Here is a 13,065-nt window from a genome sequence, read left to right as displayed (position 1 = left end):
GGCCCCCACGTCCTCCGGGAAGAATCTGTGTCACCTCTGGTTAGTGGCATTTAATGCCCGCAGTGTTGGAGCTGGCAGCGCGCGGGCCGAACGTGGCGAGGCCAAGGGGGCCGCGTCGCTCTCGTGTCTGCTCCCGGATTTCAGGCCTAATCGATGCATTTTTCTGAGTGAGTCGGTGGCTCCCCCACCCACCTCGTCCGCGCTCTCCTCCTCCTCCTCTTCCTCTCTGGTCTCCTCCCTCCTCTGGCCGGGTTGCAAATGGCTTCGTTCCCCGAGACCGACTTCCAGATCTGCCTGCTTTGCAAGGAGATGTGCGGCTCCCCAGCGCCGCTCTCCTCCAACTCGTCCGCGTCGTCTTCGTCCTCGCAGACGTCCACGTCGTCTGGGGGCGGCGGAGGGGGCCCCGGGGCGGCGGCACGCCGCCTACACGTCCTACCCTGCCTACACGCCTTCTGCCGCCCCTGCCTCGAGGCGCATCGGATGCCGGCGGCGGGCGGCGGCGCTCCAGGAGAACCGCTCAAGCTGCGCTGCCCCGTGTGCGACCAGAAAGTAGTGTTAGCCGAGGCGGCGGGCATGGACGCGCTGCCTTCGTCAGCCTTCCTGCTCAGCAACCTGCTTGACGCCGTGGTGGCCACTGCCGAGGAGCCGCCGCCCAAGAACGGGCGCGCCGGCGCCCCAGCGGGCGCGGGCGGACACAGCAATCACCGGCACCACGCGCACCACGCGCACCCGCGCGCGTCCGCCTCGGCGCCGCCGCTCCCACAGGCGCCGCCGCCGCCCGCGCCTTCTCGCTCAGCGTCGGGTGGCCCCACTGCCTCCCCGTCGGCACTGCTGCTGCGCCGGCCGCATGGGTGCAGCTCGTGCGATGAAGGCAACGCGGCCTCTTCTCGCTGCCTCGACTGCCAGGAGCACCTGTGCGACAACTGCGTCCGCGCGCACCAGCGCGTGCGTCTCACCAAGGACCACTATATCGAGCGCGGCCCGCCTGGTCCCGCAGCCGCCGCCGCGGCGGCGCAGCAACTCGGGCTCGGCTCCCCTTTTCCCGGTGCGCCCTTCTCCATACTGTCGGTGTTCCCGGAGCGCCTCGGCTTCTGCCAGCACCACGACGACGAGGTGAGTCTCGGGGCCGCTTGAGAGGGGGCTGTGTCTGGGGGTGGTGTGTACTGGTGACCGCCTGTGAGAGGGTCCTCCCGACCCGTGTCAGGGTGAGAGGTGGTGGTCCTCAACCAGATATTTTTTGCGTTTTTCCTTGTGCTAAGTGGCAGTGGTTGGTATCTAGGAGATCACGACCTAAAAAGTGTGTCGAAGATCTGGCTTCTGTGTGCGTGCCGCGACGGGCCCTCGGAGAGCCGGAAACTTCATATTTTCACTTTAGTGAGACGTGGCAACGGTTGTATTCACTTAGGCACGAGGTGAGAGATTTAGGTGTGTGTGTTAATGCAGCGGTGAATTCCTTGTGTGGGCCGACCAGAGGCCTCCCAAGGCGTTGAGAGGGTACTCCTTCATTTTCTTTATTTGTAAAACTTGTAGATTATTGCGTTTGGGTGGGGTATGAGCTGGGACGGGGTGGTTGTGTGGGTGTGTACTTGCGTGTGGGTGTGTGGAGTGCATGTGCCTATGTAGACCAGCTTTCCACGTGCGTCCTGGAGGGGAGAGGACTGGAGGTTTTTTGTTATTTGTTTTGTTGTCTTTTGGACAGTGTGGCAATCGTTGGCTCCTCTGTTAAGTAGGGGATGTCTGTGGATCTTTGAGGGCCAAGGGGCCCCGGGTCTTGAACCCTTGTCTACTCCGCAGTTGTTTCACGTAGTGTCAAAACCCTTGGTCTGCCCTCAGCTTTCACGTGGCATTAACGTTCAGCATTGTGGGTCAGCGACCGCACCCCGAGATACAGGCGGAATCGGGACGAACTCGTCCATTGCCTGCATCCGGCTGTGAGAGTCTTGTTACTGCGCTGCTCACGCAGAGCCCCAGCTTGCATCCCTGCGGGAACCGGTTTCCCTGGTCAGGAGGTATTCCCATCCCGGTCAGCCACAGGCTCAGCTTCTCTTGGAAAAAACCCGAGCAGCCTACCCGCGGCTTGAACCGGGGGGCGGGTGAGCAGAATCTGAGGGCTGTTTCGCATTTGGGCCGTGGGAAAAAAAAAAACCTTGCCTATTTTCACACCATGTGACACTTCCTTTTCACTTTGGTTTTGGATCAGAACCTTCCACTGTCCCGAACTTATGGGAGTAAGGACCAAAAATTTTGAGGCGGTAATTTAAGCTACCTGTAAACCTGTGAGATTTGGCGGAGTGGCAGGGGACTGCAGAGGCTTTAAAAATCCTACGTGAGTTGGAGTGGGTTGGTTGGTACCGAGCACCGCCGAGGCAAGCACCGCGCTCAGCCTTTGCCACTGTTAACCTGTTATTGGGCAGGAGGGCGGAGCTATTGCCTGATGGCCTTAAGCCGACTTCGTCTATTGGAAAAAGTTGAAATTCTTATCTACTTAAGGGCACCTCCTTTTTAAAAGGTTCCTTCTAGGTGTGGGGCTTGAGGGGGCGGGGGTTGCTTCGTCTTTAAGCATTGAATGGAGTTTCTTACAGTTTTCTCACATTCATGGGTGAATGTTTCTAGTATGTTCTTTCATTACTTTTAGAAAATCCCAGGAACAGAAAGATGGAGCCAATTCACTTGCAGATTAGGATCAAATGGAGGGTGGGGGGAGGGGAGCTAAAGAGGAGAGGGTGCCCTGAAGCCGCGAGATTTTCCCTCCTGGAAGGGATGTTGAGTTTAAATGTCAAGTTTTTATTTATATTCTTGAAACATCTACCTGTGTTTTTTTCTTTGTGCGGTACCGTAGACGCTCAGGGTTGCCAGACTTGTGAAAAGTTTATTCACTTTTTAAATCATAAAATTAAATTCAAACCGTGTGGGAGGGCATGAAGAGAGAAGTGAAACTCTCCACCCCTTGAGGTACCTGGATGTCCTTAAAAATCGCTTTTTAACCCGTGCAGTGCTAGGCTGAAGTTTAGAAAGCATTTAGATAATTAGGTTATTGAAGTAAATATGATTGTAGAAACAATTCTGAGCTATATTCTACTTAATCTCTTTAGCTTTTCCTGAAGACAAGAAAGCTTTCCATTTGAAATTACAATGCTAGAAAATTTGAATCTAAAGGTGATAATCTAACTTTTGAATAGAAGATTAAAATGTTAGAGAAAGGACAACTAGGCAATGAAGTTCCCATAAGCTGTTGAGAGTCTTCCTTTTCCTTTGATGGAAATGATTGATTAGTATTCCCTTAAAAGAGTCTTCCTCTGGTTGGGGAAGGAGCTTGAAGGCAATTTGGAGGATAGACTGACCCCTGTCTTGATTGTGAGGACACACAGAGCACCTAAGTGCACATATGGGTTTTACTCCATGATACCGTCTACCTCAGTTTTTAAAGTGTGCTACTTTACTGAGTTGCTTCCTGTGATAACCAGTTCTATTAAATAAGCCTGGGCCACTCTTCCCTTCTGCGAATGCCTGGCTTGTCCCGTCGTTTCGGGCAGAAGGCAGGCTAACCCGGGAGATTGCTTTTCTTAAGCATCTCCCCGGAAAACAACTCCTCCAAACCTGCACATGAGACGTGATCTTTGGTTTAAAACATCGTGATGCCTAGAAAACCTCAAGGGAGGCTTTTGTGTTTTCCAGCGGAATAGAGAGTTTTGCTTGTGGCCACACTCTAACCTCGTTTTTGGCTCTTTTAAAACACAAAGTTGGGGGGTTTTCGCTAGTTCTATACCTCGTGGGTGAGTCGGGCCCCAGGAACTGCTGGCCGCGCGCTGCCTGCGTGCTGGTGTCAGGCGAAGAGTCGCGCCGAGGCAGAGCCGCTGCGAGCTGTGTCGTCACCCGGTCACCGGGAGCCCGCCTCCGAGGCTGGGGAACAAGCCGGGCTCGCGCGGCTGCCCCTTTCCCGAGAGCACCCAGGGTCGGTGCTTAAGAGTGCGCAGGCCACGAGAAAAGGTTCTTTTTGCGTTTTAGGGGAAGACTTGAGGGGGTTAAGAGTGTGACTTTAACCGCTTCACTTCTGCTGCTCGTAAGTAGCCTCTAACCCGCCCCCACCCGTTGCAACATATGATGTGAACCCTTTGCTTCTTGGGAGACTGCACTGGGAACGAAATCGGTGTGTGCTCCCTTAAGAGTTGGGAGCTGGTCGTCAGGGTTCTCCAAATGGCAGGTAGCCTAGAAAAGTTGAAACATGCTAGGTCCTCAGGAAAGGCTCTGTCCTTAGCAGGGTAGGGGAAGGCAGGGACTCAGTGACTCTGTTGCCTTCTTGAGTTAAGGGAAACATTGTATGTAGTCCACCTCACCAAACTGATGGCTAGGTTCCAGTCCTTAAGGTCAGGGGCTGGGTTTTGGCCCAGTCTGTCTCTTGTACTAAAATGGGGTGCAGGTGCTGATAAAATTTATATTAATTCTCTGCAGTTGGGCTTTGAAATACTTAGTGGAAAGACAGTTCTGTAATTCCAAACTGATATGGAGTCCTCCTGGGGACTGTCTACAACCAGGAAACTTCATCAGTTTGCTGCCTAAAATAATTGGTGGTTGTATGAAAACCTCCCGTGTCTTAAATTGAGTAATTCAGTGTGAATCGGGATCATAATGTGTGTGCATCATCCGTGTGTTCCTAGAACCTAAGCTTTCTTAGGTGTTTGTATACTCAATGTATACATATTTGTTTAAAAATTATATGCATGTTCATTTAAAAATTGTATGCATGTTCTTATGTACCTAATAAGATCTATACCAAAATGCTTTTTGGGAGAGTGTACTTAGAATTGAACCAGGAACTTTGGGCATGCTAGACAAGCGCTCTACCACGGAGCTACACATCCAGCCCTTGTACCAAAATGCTTTTATTTTTTTAAAGGAATGAAGTGCAATTACAGGTAAAAAACTCACTTTCGTACCTTTTTCTCCATCCATTTCTAGAGGTGACCAAATACAGTTGATAATGAAATTTTATGGTAAAGTTTGAATTTCTATAAACCTTTTAATTGGAATCCCATTGATTCATAGGTTTATTCCTAAGGGTTTCTTGTTTGTGTGTGTGTTCTGGTAAAGGTAAGGGGAGAAAATGAGTAGAAATGGGTATTCTAATGTAGTGCCCTTACGATTCATACCTGTCACCTATTGGTGGAAAACTAAACTTTATACCTCAGAAGTGACTGAGGTTGCTGCTCTTAAATCCATTTCAGCAGACAGATATTTGTAAATTGAAGTCTGTTGGATTAAGAGTGCTTGATGAAAATATACTGGAGGGAAATGTTCATTGATGATGTATTAATCCCACCTTCCCTTTTTAATTTTTTAAATTTTTTTGCAGAGCTGGGGATTGACCCTAATGCCTCAATTGCAAGCATACCATGTACTCTACCACTGAACAAAACCCCCAGTTGGATATGTTAATTCCATTCTGAGTATAATCTGTGGGCTTTAAAAAGTTATGCTTGAGCTGACATCTTCCATTAAAGTGCATAGAAGTGGATTTTATCAGCTTGGACCCCCAGGAAGCAGGCCATGGATAGTTCAGCTTCTGCTGTGCAGATTGCCTCAAAAGGGGCAACCTGTCTTACTGCTAGTAATGTGGAGACTGTGTGTTATCAGTCTTGTCTGGGCACCTTTTGTGACCTTGTATTGGAAGGTCTCTTGAAAAAAGGTGAACAGTAGTTTTGAGATTGCATTAATTTTGTATTTATCTAGGGAATTTTAATTTCCAGGTCTAGGATTTTATTTTGGAAAATGGACATTTCAGAAAGAAAATGGGTAGTTTCTTTGACTTCTGGTGGCTGTCATGAGGTTTTCTAAGTTAAACGTCAGTTGTATTTGGAGTACAGAAATCTGAAAGTGTCTGAATATTGAGTATAATTACCTTTTTTCATCCCAGTTCTGCCTTCCATTTTATTTACATATACCATTTTAGAGAGTCCTTTTAGATTTCAGTCTAGTTTCATAAAGGTCTCCTTAAAATGGATGCAACTTTTGCCTGACACATAAATTTTGTTTAATTTCGTCTTATTTTGTCTTTTCATTTTCACTCTTTAATTGTGTATATATAGTAAGGGAAGGTCTTGTGAACAATATAAATGAAGAGGTGAAATGGCTGAAATGCTTTTGTTGTTGAAGTGGTTTGCCAGGATACAAAGTGTTGTATAATTTTCATTTATTATTTGATTTGCCAGCTCTGCTAACCCTAGATAGTTCCTAACCGAGTTCAGTTCCCATCAGGTTTTGTTGAATCTGTAGAATGATCTGTTTAATTATCAGTAGGCACAAAAAGCCAGTTGTAGTTTGTTCAGAAATAATTTTCCATGTAGATGCCTTGTGGAAGTGGTAGTCTTAGTGATGTTTGTTTTAAGTAATTATATGTTAGCATATTGAAGTTATGATTATTGGGAGGGGACTTTAAAAATATTTTCTTAGTTGTAGATGGACATAGTATCTTTTTTTTTTTTTTTTTTGTGATGCTGAGGATGGAACCCAGTGCTTCACACCTGTGAGTCATTCAGTCTACCACTGAACTACAACCCTAACCCAAGGGAGGGGACTTTTGTGAAGAAAGTGTGTGTGTGTGTGTGTGACATTGGGGTTGCACATGCTAAGCAAGTGCTCTACCACTGAGCTAACATCTCCCCATTTTAATTTCTATTTTGAAACAGTGTCCCAGTTGGCCCAGGTTGGCCTCATACTTGGATCCTCCTGCCTCAGTGTCCAGAGTAGCAGGTGTTACAAGTGTGCACCACCATGACCAGCTAGAAGGGTAGACCAGTCCTGACATGATCATTTATCTGTAAGGGCTTCTACAGAATAGCCTATTCTGCAGAATAGTGTTGCTGGAGTTTGAATGAAGCAAAGACGTGTATACTAGAAAGTGGTCTGAGGACCTTGTGGCTTTGACCCTCCTGTGAATTCTAGGGGTTCCTGCTTGGATTTTAGAGCCTGAATAGGTAAGGTACCCCTGGGAAAGAAGGCTCTATGCCTAAACATGTCACCAGCTGCATCCTTTAGTTCTGGAAAGTTTGGCCAGCCATTTCCTTCTATTCTAGACTTAACCTTTTGCAAAGTTTAAAATGTTGTTTTTGAAATGTCAGTGGGTTTGGGGAACTTCTTTCATAAATCTTTTGAGACTAATAGGGATAATTCTTACAGTGCCGTATTTTGCTAACTGAATCTGTTGACTGCTTAAAGCACAGGAGAACTTTGAGTGGAGGAGCATCAGCAGTCATTATTACAGTGCTGGATGTTTAAAAGCCCGTAGTTTAAACTACATCTGCAGACTTCGTTTTGTGCCCTCTGAAGTCATTGCTAAAGTGAGCGGGGAGATGATATATTAGAGCCATCTATGGGCTTGTACTGAATAGCCCCAAATGTGTGGGAAAGCTTTAAGCAAGAAAAGTGGATATGGTGAAGAAACTTTTAGTAATAGTTGGAACTTCAGGTGGTGGATGTGGGGACTTTTTTTATTCATGGTGTCTTTAATTAATTGGGTTTACTTGAGCACTGTGGCATCGTGATTCTAGATCCCGCTGTGCCTCATCTTTTTTTATCTGTAAGAAGAGATAAATGAGAGTTCCTTTGCAGTGCTGTAAGGATTATTAGAGCTGATATATACGAAGTATCATAGTGCTTTGCCCCACAATTGAAGGCGATTGTGAACATCTGTGTTAGCTTTATTACTTAACTATTAGTCTTAAAATAGGACCCCCCCCAAAAAAAAAGGGGTGGGACCTTCAGGATTAGAAGAAAAAAAAAAGCTGAACTGTGCTTTTTTACCAATTTACCATTATCTAAATCGAAAGCTAGGTAGTGATCTCCTTCAGGTGATGGTACAAGATGAACTGGAGGAAAAGGCATACACCTTGTTTGATTTTAGAAAAACTGGAGCCCGGTTTAACTTTTGGGGGGTGTGGTTTGAACACAGGGCCCCACTCATGGCTCCTCAAATTAGCTTTTGGTCATTTTTGTGGGTTCCCAAGCATCGGAGAAAATGGGGTGCCAAGTATATTTAGAGATTTACTTTCAGCTGTTTGAGAACCACTTGCTTTCCCCCAATACTGGGGGTTGAACCCAAGGACTCTCTACCTCTGAGCTACATATATCTCCAGCCCTTTTTGTTTTTTATTTTGAAAGAGGATCTCACCAAGTTGTCCAGGCTGGGCTGAAGCCATCCTCCTACCTCAGTCAGCCTCCAGAGTCCCTGTGATGAATCCCTGGGATTAGAGGCGGGTGGCACCACTGTGCCTGGGATGCCACCTCCCCCCACACTGTGGCATTTCGGAATAGAGCAGTCTAACTTCAGGGATTGTAATATTTTAAGACTTAATTTTAATTTTACAACTTTGGTGTGTGTATATGTGTGCATGTATTAGAGGAGACATCTGAAGAAGAATCTTAAATTATCACGAGAAGAGCCTTAAATTATTATAGAAAAAGCTGCTATATTACAAATGGAGAGACTGAATGAAGCCTGGGGTGATAAAATGACTTGATCAGAAACTGTCTTGGGGCTGGGGAGATAGCTCAGTCGGTAGAGTGCTTGCCTCTCAAGCACAAGGCCCCGAGTTCGATCCCCAGCACCGCAAAAAAAGAAAAAAAAAGAAACTGTCTCGACTCCTAGTCTGGCACTCTTGTACTGCCACCTCAGGGATCTAACCACTGAGCTACACCCCCATCCCTTGTTGCCCAGGCTGGCCTTGAACTTGCTGTCTTCTTGCCTCATCTTCCAGGTTGCTGGGATTATGGATGTATGCCACCACAGTTAGCAAAATGTTTTTGAGATTTTTTTTTGTTTATTTTGGGGAGTACTGGGGTTTGAACTCAGGGGCACTCAACCTCTGAGCCACATCCCCAGCCCTATTTTGTATTTTATTTAGAGACAGGGTCTGAGTTGCATAGGGCCTCAATAAATTGCTGAGACTGGCTTTGAACTGATGATCCTCCTTGCTTCAGCCTCCAGAGCCTAGCTGCTGGGATTACAGGCATACACCCCTGCCCCCAGCTTATTTTCGAGTTGTTTTTTAAATATTTTTTTTTTATTTGTTGATAGACCTTTATTTTATTCATTTATTTATATGTGGTGCTGAGAATTAAACCCAGTGCACACACATGGTAGGCAAGCGCTCTGACATTGAACCACGACCCCAGCCCTCCTTTCTTTCTAGATTATTTTGTGTAGTCTTTTAAATCAGCTTTCCCTCCTTTTAACTATAACCTGGGTCCTATTTTTTTTTTTTATTAAAATCTTTTATTTTTACAGACTGCATTTTGATTCATTGTACACAAATAGGGTACAACTTTTCATTTCTGTGGTTGTACACAATGTTGATCCACACCATTCATGTAATCATACATATACATATAACCTGGGCCCTATTTTTAACCTAGCCCTATTTTTGATTTTTGATTTTTGATGGACCTTTTTCCAGCATTACATACCCAGGGCAATTTGGGTCATAAAAGGGGATAAGGAGGATCTGGAGTTGTGACTCAGTGGTAGAGCACTTGCCTGGCATGTGCAAGGCCCTGGGTTAGATCCTCAGCACTGCAAATCAATAAACAAACAAAAAATAAAAAGATCCATTGACAAGTAAATAAAAAAGGGCACCGGGAGGGATAAGTAGCCTGGAGAATGCTGGAAGCTTCTTGGTATAGACAGAGAGCATGAGTTTTGAAGTAAGAACTGGGTTTAAGTCCTAGGTCACCCTGCGGTAGTAGCTACGTGATTTTGGAACAAATAATCCAACCAACTTGATTTTATTTTATTTATTTTATTTTATTTATTTATTTATTTGCAGTACTGGGGATTGAACCCAGGGCCTTGCGCTTGCGAGGCAAGCACTCTACCAACTGAGCTATATCCCCAGCCCTTATTTTATTTTTTGACATAGTGTCATGCTGTGTTGCGTAGACTGGCCTCAAGCTCCACTCCTGGGCTTAAGTGATTCTTCCACCTCATCCTCCAAAGGAGTTGAGACTACAGATGGGAGCCATGTCCAGCTCCTGGTTCAAGGGTGAAAGAGGGGTGACTTGGTCTTGGAGACCTACATGTGGGGACCTTCCTACAGGAAGGTACTTTGAAAGAACTAAAAGAAAAAAAAAATTTTTTTTTTTTTTTTCCTTTTTGGTACTGAGGATTTAATCTAGTGTGTTTTACTACTGGGCCTCAGCCCTTTTTATTTTTTGAGACAGGGCCTTCCTGAGTTGCTAAGGCTGACCTTGAGTTGTGATCCTTCTGCCTCTGCTTCAGAAGTGCTGGGATTATAGGCGTGTGCTGTGGCCTAGAAGTGTATGTTTTCTTTTTTAAAAAAAAATTGAAATTCTTTTTATATATGACAGTAGATTTATTTTGACATTTATACAAACAGAGTATATCTTATTCTGATTAGAATCCCCGAAAAATAAATGTTTAATATACAAGTACATAACTATAAATATCCTGGAAAAAATTTTGGCTTCATGTTTACCTGCATGTTGGAGCCAAACAGTTAAAATTTCTTTTTATGAAATTAAATGTTACTTAAGATCACCTAAATATTTCTTCTTAAGAAATATTTCCTGATCGATGGTCCAGCAATCTTTTGTACCATTGTTGACAGCACTTGATCTGTTAAGATCTGTCATGGACCTGGTGTGCACACCTGTAATCCTAGTAACTTGGGAGGCAAAGGCAGGAGGGCTGCAGGTTCAAGGCCAGCCTTACAACTTGGTGATACCCTTAGCAACTTGGTGAGACTTGTCTCATAATAAAAAATTAAAAGAACTGGGATTATAGCTCAGTGGCAAAGCACCCTTGGGCTCAATCCACAATGCTAAAAAATATTTGTCATAACAGTATTTGAGTGTTTATTTTCTGCTCCCTTCTAAAGATGACAGCAGTCACTGCTTGAACCTGTGACTTGTCAGTGATTATAAAAATGAAACGGAGAAATGAATGGAGGAGAGAGATTCCCAATTTCTCAGTATGGCTGTTTTCTATGTGGGTTTTTTTTTTTTTTTTTTTTGGTACCAGGAATTGAACCCAGAGTCCTTAACCACTGAGCCACCTCCCCATCCCTTTTCGTTCTTTTCTTTTTCTTCTCCTCTCCCCCCCTCCTCTCCCCCCCCTTCATTCATTCATGTATAGAACTGGGGGTTGAACCCCAGGGCTTTGCAAATGTGAGGCAGACTTACCTCTGAGCCACATCTTGGCCCTTTTTATTTTTTTGAGACAGGGTTTCACAAAGTTGCTTGGAGCCTTGCTAAATTGCTGAGGCTGGCTTTGAACTTTTGATCCTCCTCTCTCAGCCTCCAGAGCTTCTGGAATTACAGGCAAGCGTCACTGGCGCCTGGCTCTTGTGCCTTCTTCTTCTTCTTCTTTTTTTTAATATATTTTATTTTATTTTTAGTTGTATATGGACACAATGCCTTTATTTTTATGTGGTGCTGAGGATTGAGCCCAGTGCCTCAACATGCATTAGGCAAGCATCTACCACTAAGTTACAACCCCAGCCCCTCCATGTGTTCTTAAGTTACTGGACAAAGTATTAAGCTAAAGTTGGCATCTGAACAAGTTTGGATGAGATGAGTTTGGGACTGAAAGTAGAGTTTAAAAGGACTCTTGGAGTTTGGTGGGATTTAGAGAAAAGTTGACCGAGAAGTAGAGTGATTTCCACTGAATTAGTGGTGTATGGAATCAGTCTTTTCCCATTTCTAAGTAAGGTGGTAGGGTTCCCTCCTTAGTAGAGGGTGTTTTTTTTTTTTTTCTTTTTGCGGTGCTGGGGATTGAACCCAGGGCCTTGTGCTTGCAAGGCAAGTGCTCTACCAACTGAGCTATATCCCCAGCGGGGGAGGGGGTGGATTATTGATACATGGAAGTAGTAATAACAGTCAGAAACTGGTCCCCAAGTAAAGAAAGCTGTTGACTGTTGATATTTAAGTTGTTAATAGGTGGCTGAATGGCTAGGAGAGAACACTAGGGTACTGGGGAAGTAGCAGCCTTGGGAAGCAGCTGTCACCTGTGACAAGGGATGGGAAAGGAAGAGGTTCCAAGTACTAATCCTTCAGAGGATTCCTGTGGGCCTGGCAACTGAAGTGGAGGCTGTTCAGCCTGTGCCAAACTGGTATTGCTGCTGGAGTGAACCATTGGTGGTGGGAAGTTTGTTGATGAGGCTACCCCCAGGAAGCAGTTAAGAAAGGCCAGATCCTTCCTCCCCTTCAGTGGGCCCTGTTGGCAGAGCCTAGCAGGACCTAGCTGGCAAAGAGGAGATGTGGTCCGCTCAGTCCCAGCTGCCTCCAGCACAAAGGAAGAGGGAAAGGATGAGAGAGGAATGGGCTTGGGGCTGAGACAGTGACTTGTAAGTAGCATAACTCTTTTTTTTTTTTTTTTTTTTTTTTTTTTTTTTTGGCGGTACTGGGGATTGAAATCAGGGCCTGGTACTTGCGAGGCAAGCACTCCACCAGCTGAGCTGTCTCCCCAGCCCAGCATAACTCTTAAGATGACAGACCAGTTGGACCATTGCTCCTGGCACCATCACCTGACTTGATGCCACTTGAAACTTCCCATGAACGCATGGAAGTTACCTTTGACTCTTGAGCGAGAAAGAACTTGCCCAAAACTGACAGGTCCTAGCAGTGTGGTAGGTCTCTGTCACCCAGCCTACTTCTGTACCTGCAGCAGGAGCAGAGGCAGCAGGCCCTTGCTGCCGGCCTCTGCTCCCAGGCTGTAGTGGCCACGTGGTGGTCTATTCTGTTCCAGTTAGGTTGTGCCTACCAAGAGGGACTGCTGTTCTAGTGCTAAACATGTTTATGTCATTACTCCTGTTGCTTACAGTTACCCAAGTGGAATAAAGTTGAAATGTGAGTGCAGAAAATTACTATGAAAACTGATTTGGTCAAGTAGAAGGCTTTGGGGGAAATAACAGGGAGCAAAGTAATCCCAGAATCCTGCCTTTTTTGTAGAGTTTGGGAGCCAGTTTGGGATGAGGTTGTACCTTGCTGTGATGTGGTTGTGAACCCTGAGTGGAAGCTGCTTTGGGTGCACAGAACTAGGGGGTGGGGAACTGT

General features: G+C 45.7%; 1 protein-coding gene across 1 annotated transcript in view; it reads left to right on the top strand.

Annotated features, from left to right (window-relative positions):
* The first annotated feature begins 258 nt into the window (after positions 1-258).
* Positions 259-13,065, top strand: part of Trim71 (tripartite motif containing 71) — a 69,854-nt gene continuing 57,047 nt past the window's right edge. The window contains exon 1 of the mRNA XM_047532304.1: positions 259-1,113. Within this exon, the coding sequence (XP_047388260.1) occupies positions 259-1,113 (855 nt within the window). The remainder of the gene's footprint in view (positions 1,114-13,065) is intronic.

Source organism: Sciurus carolinensis, chromosome 17 (genome assembly GCF_902686445.1).
Source record: "Sciurus carolinensis chromosome 17, mSciCar1.2, whole genome shotgun sequence".
Lineage (NCBI taxonomy): Eukaryota > Metazoa > Chordata > Mammalia > Rodentia > Sciuridae > Sciurus > Sciurus carolinensis.
Note: the sequence above shows the minus strand (reverse complement) of the source record. Positions and strands in the feature narration are given on the sequence as shown.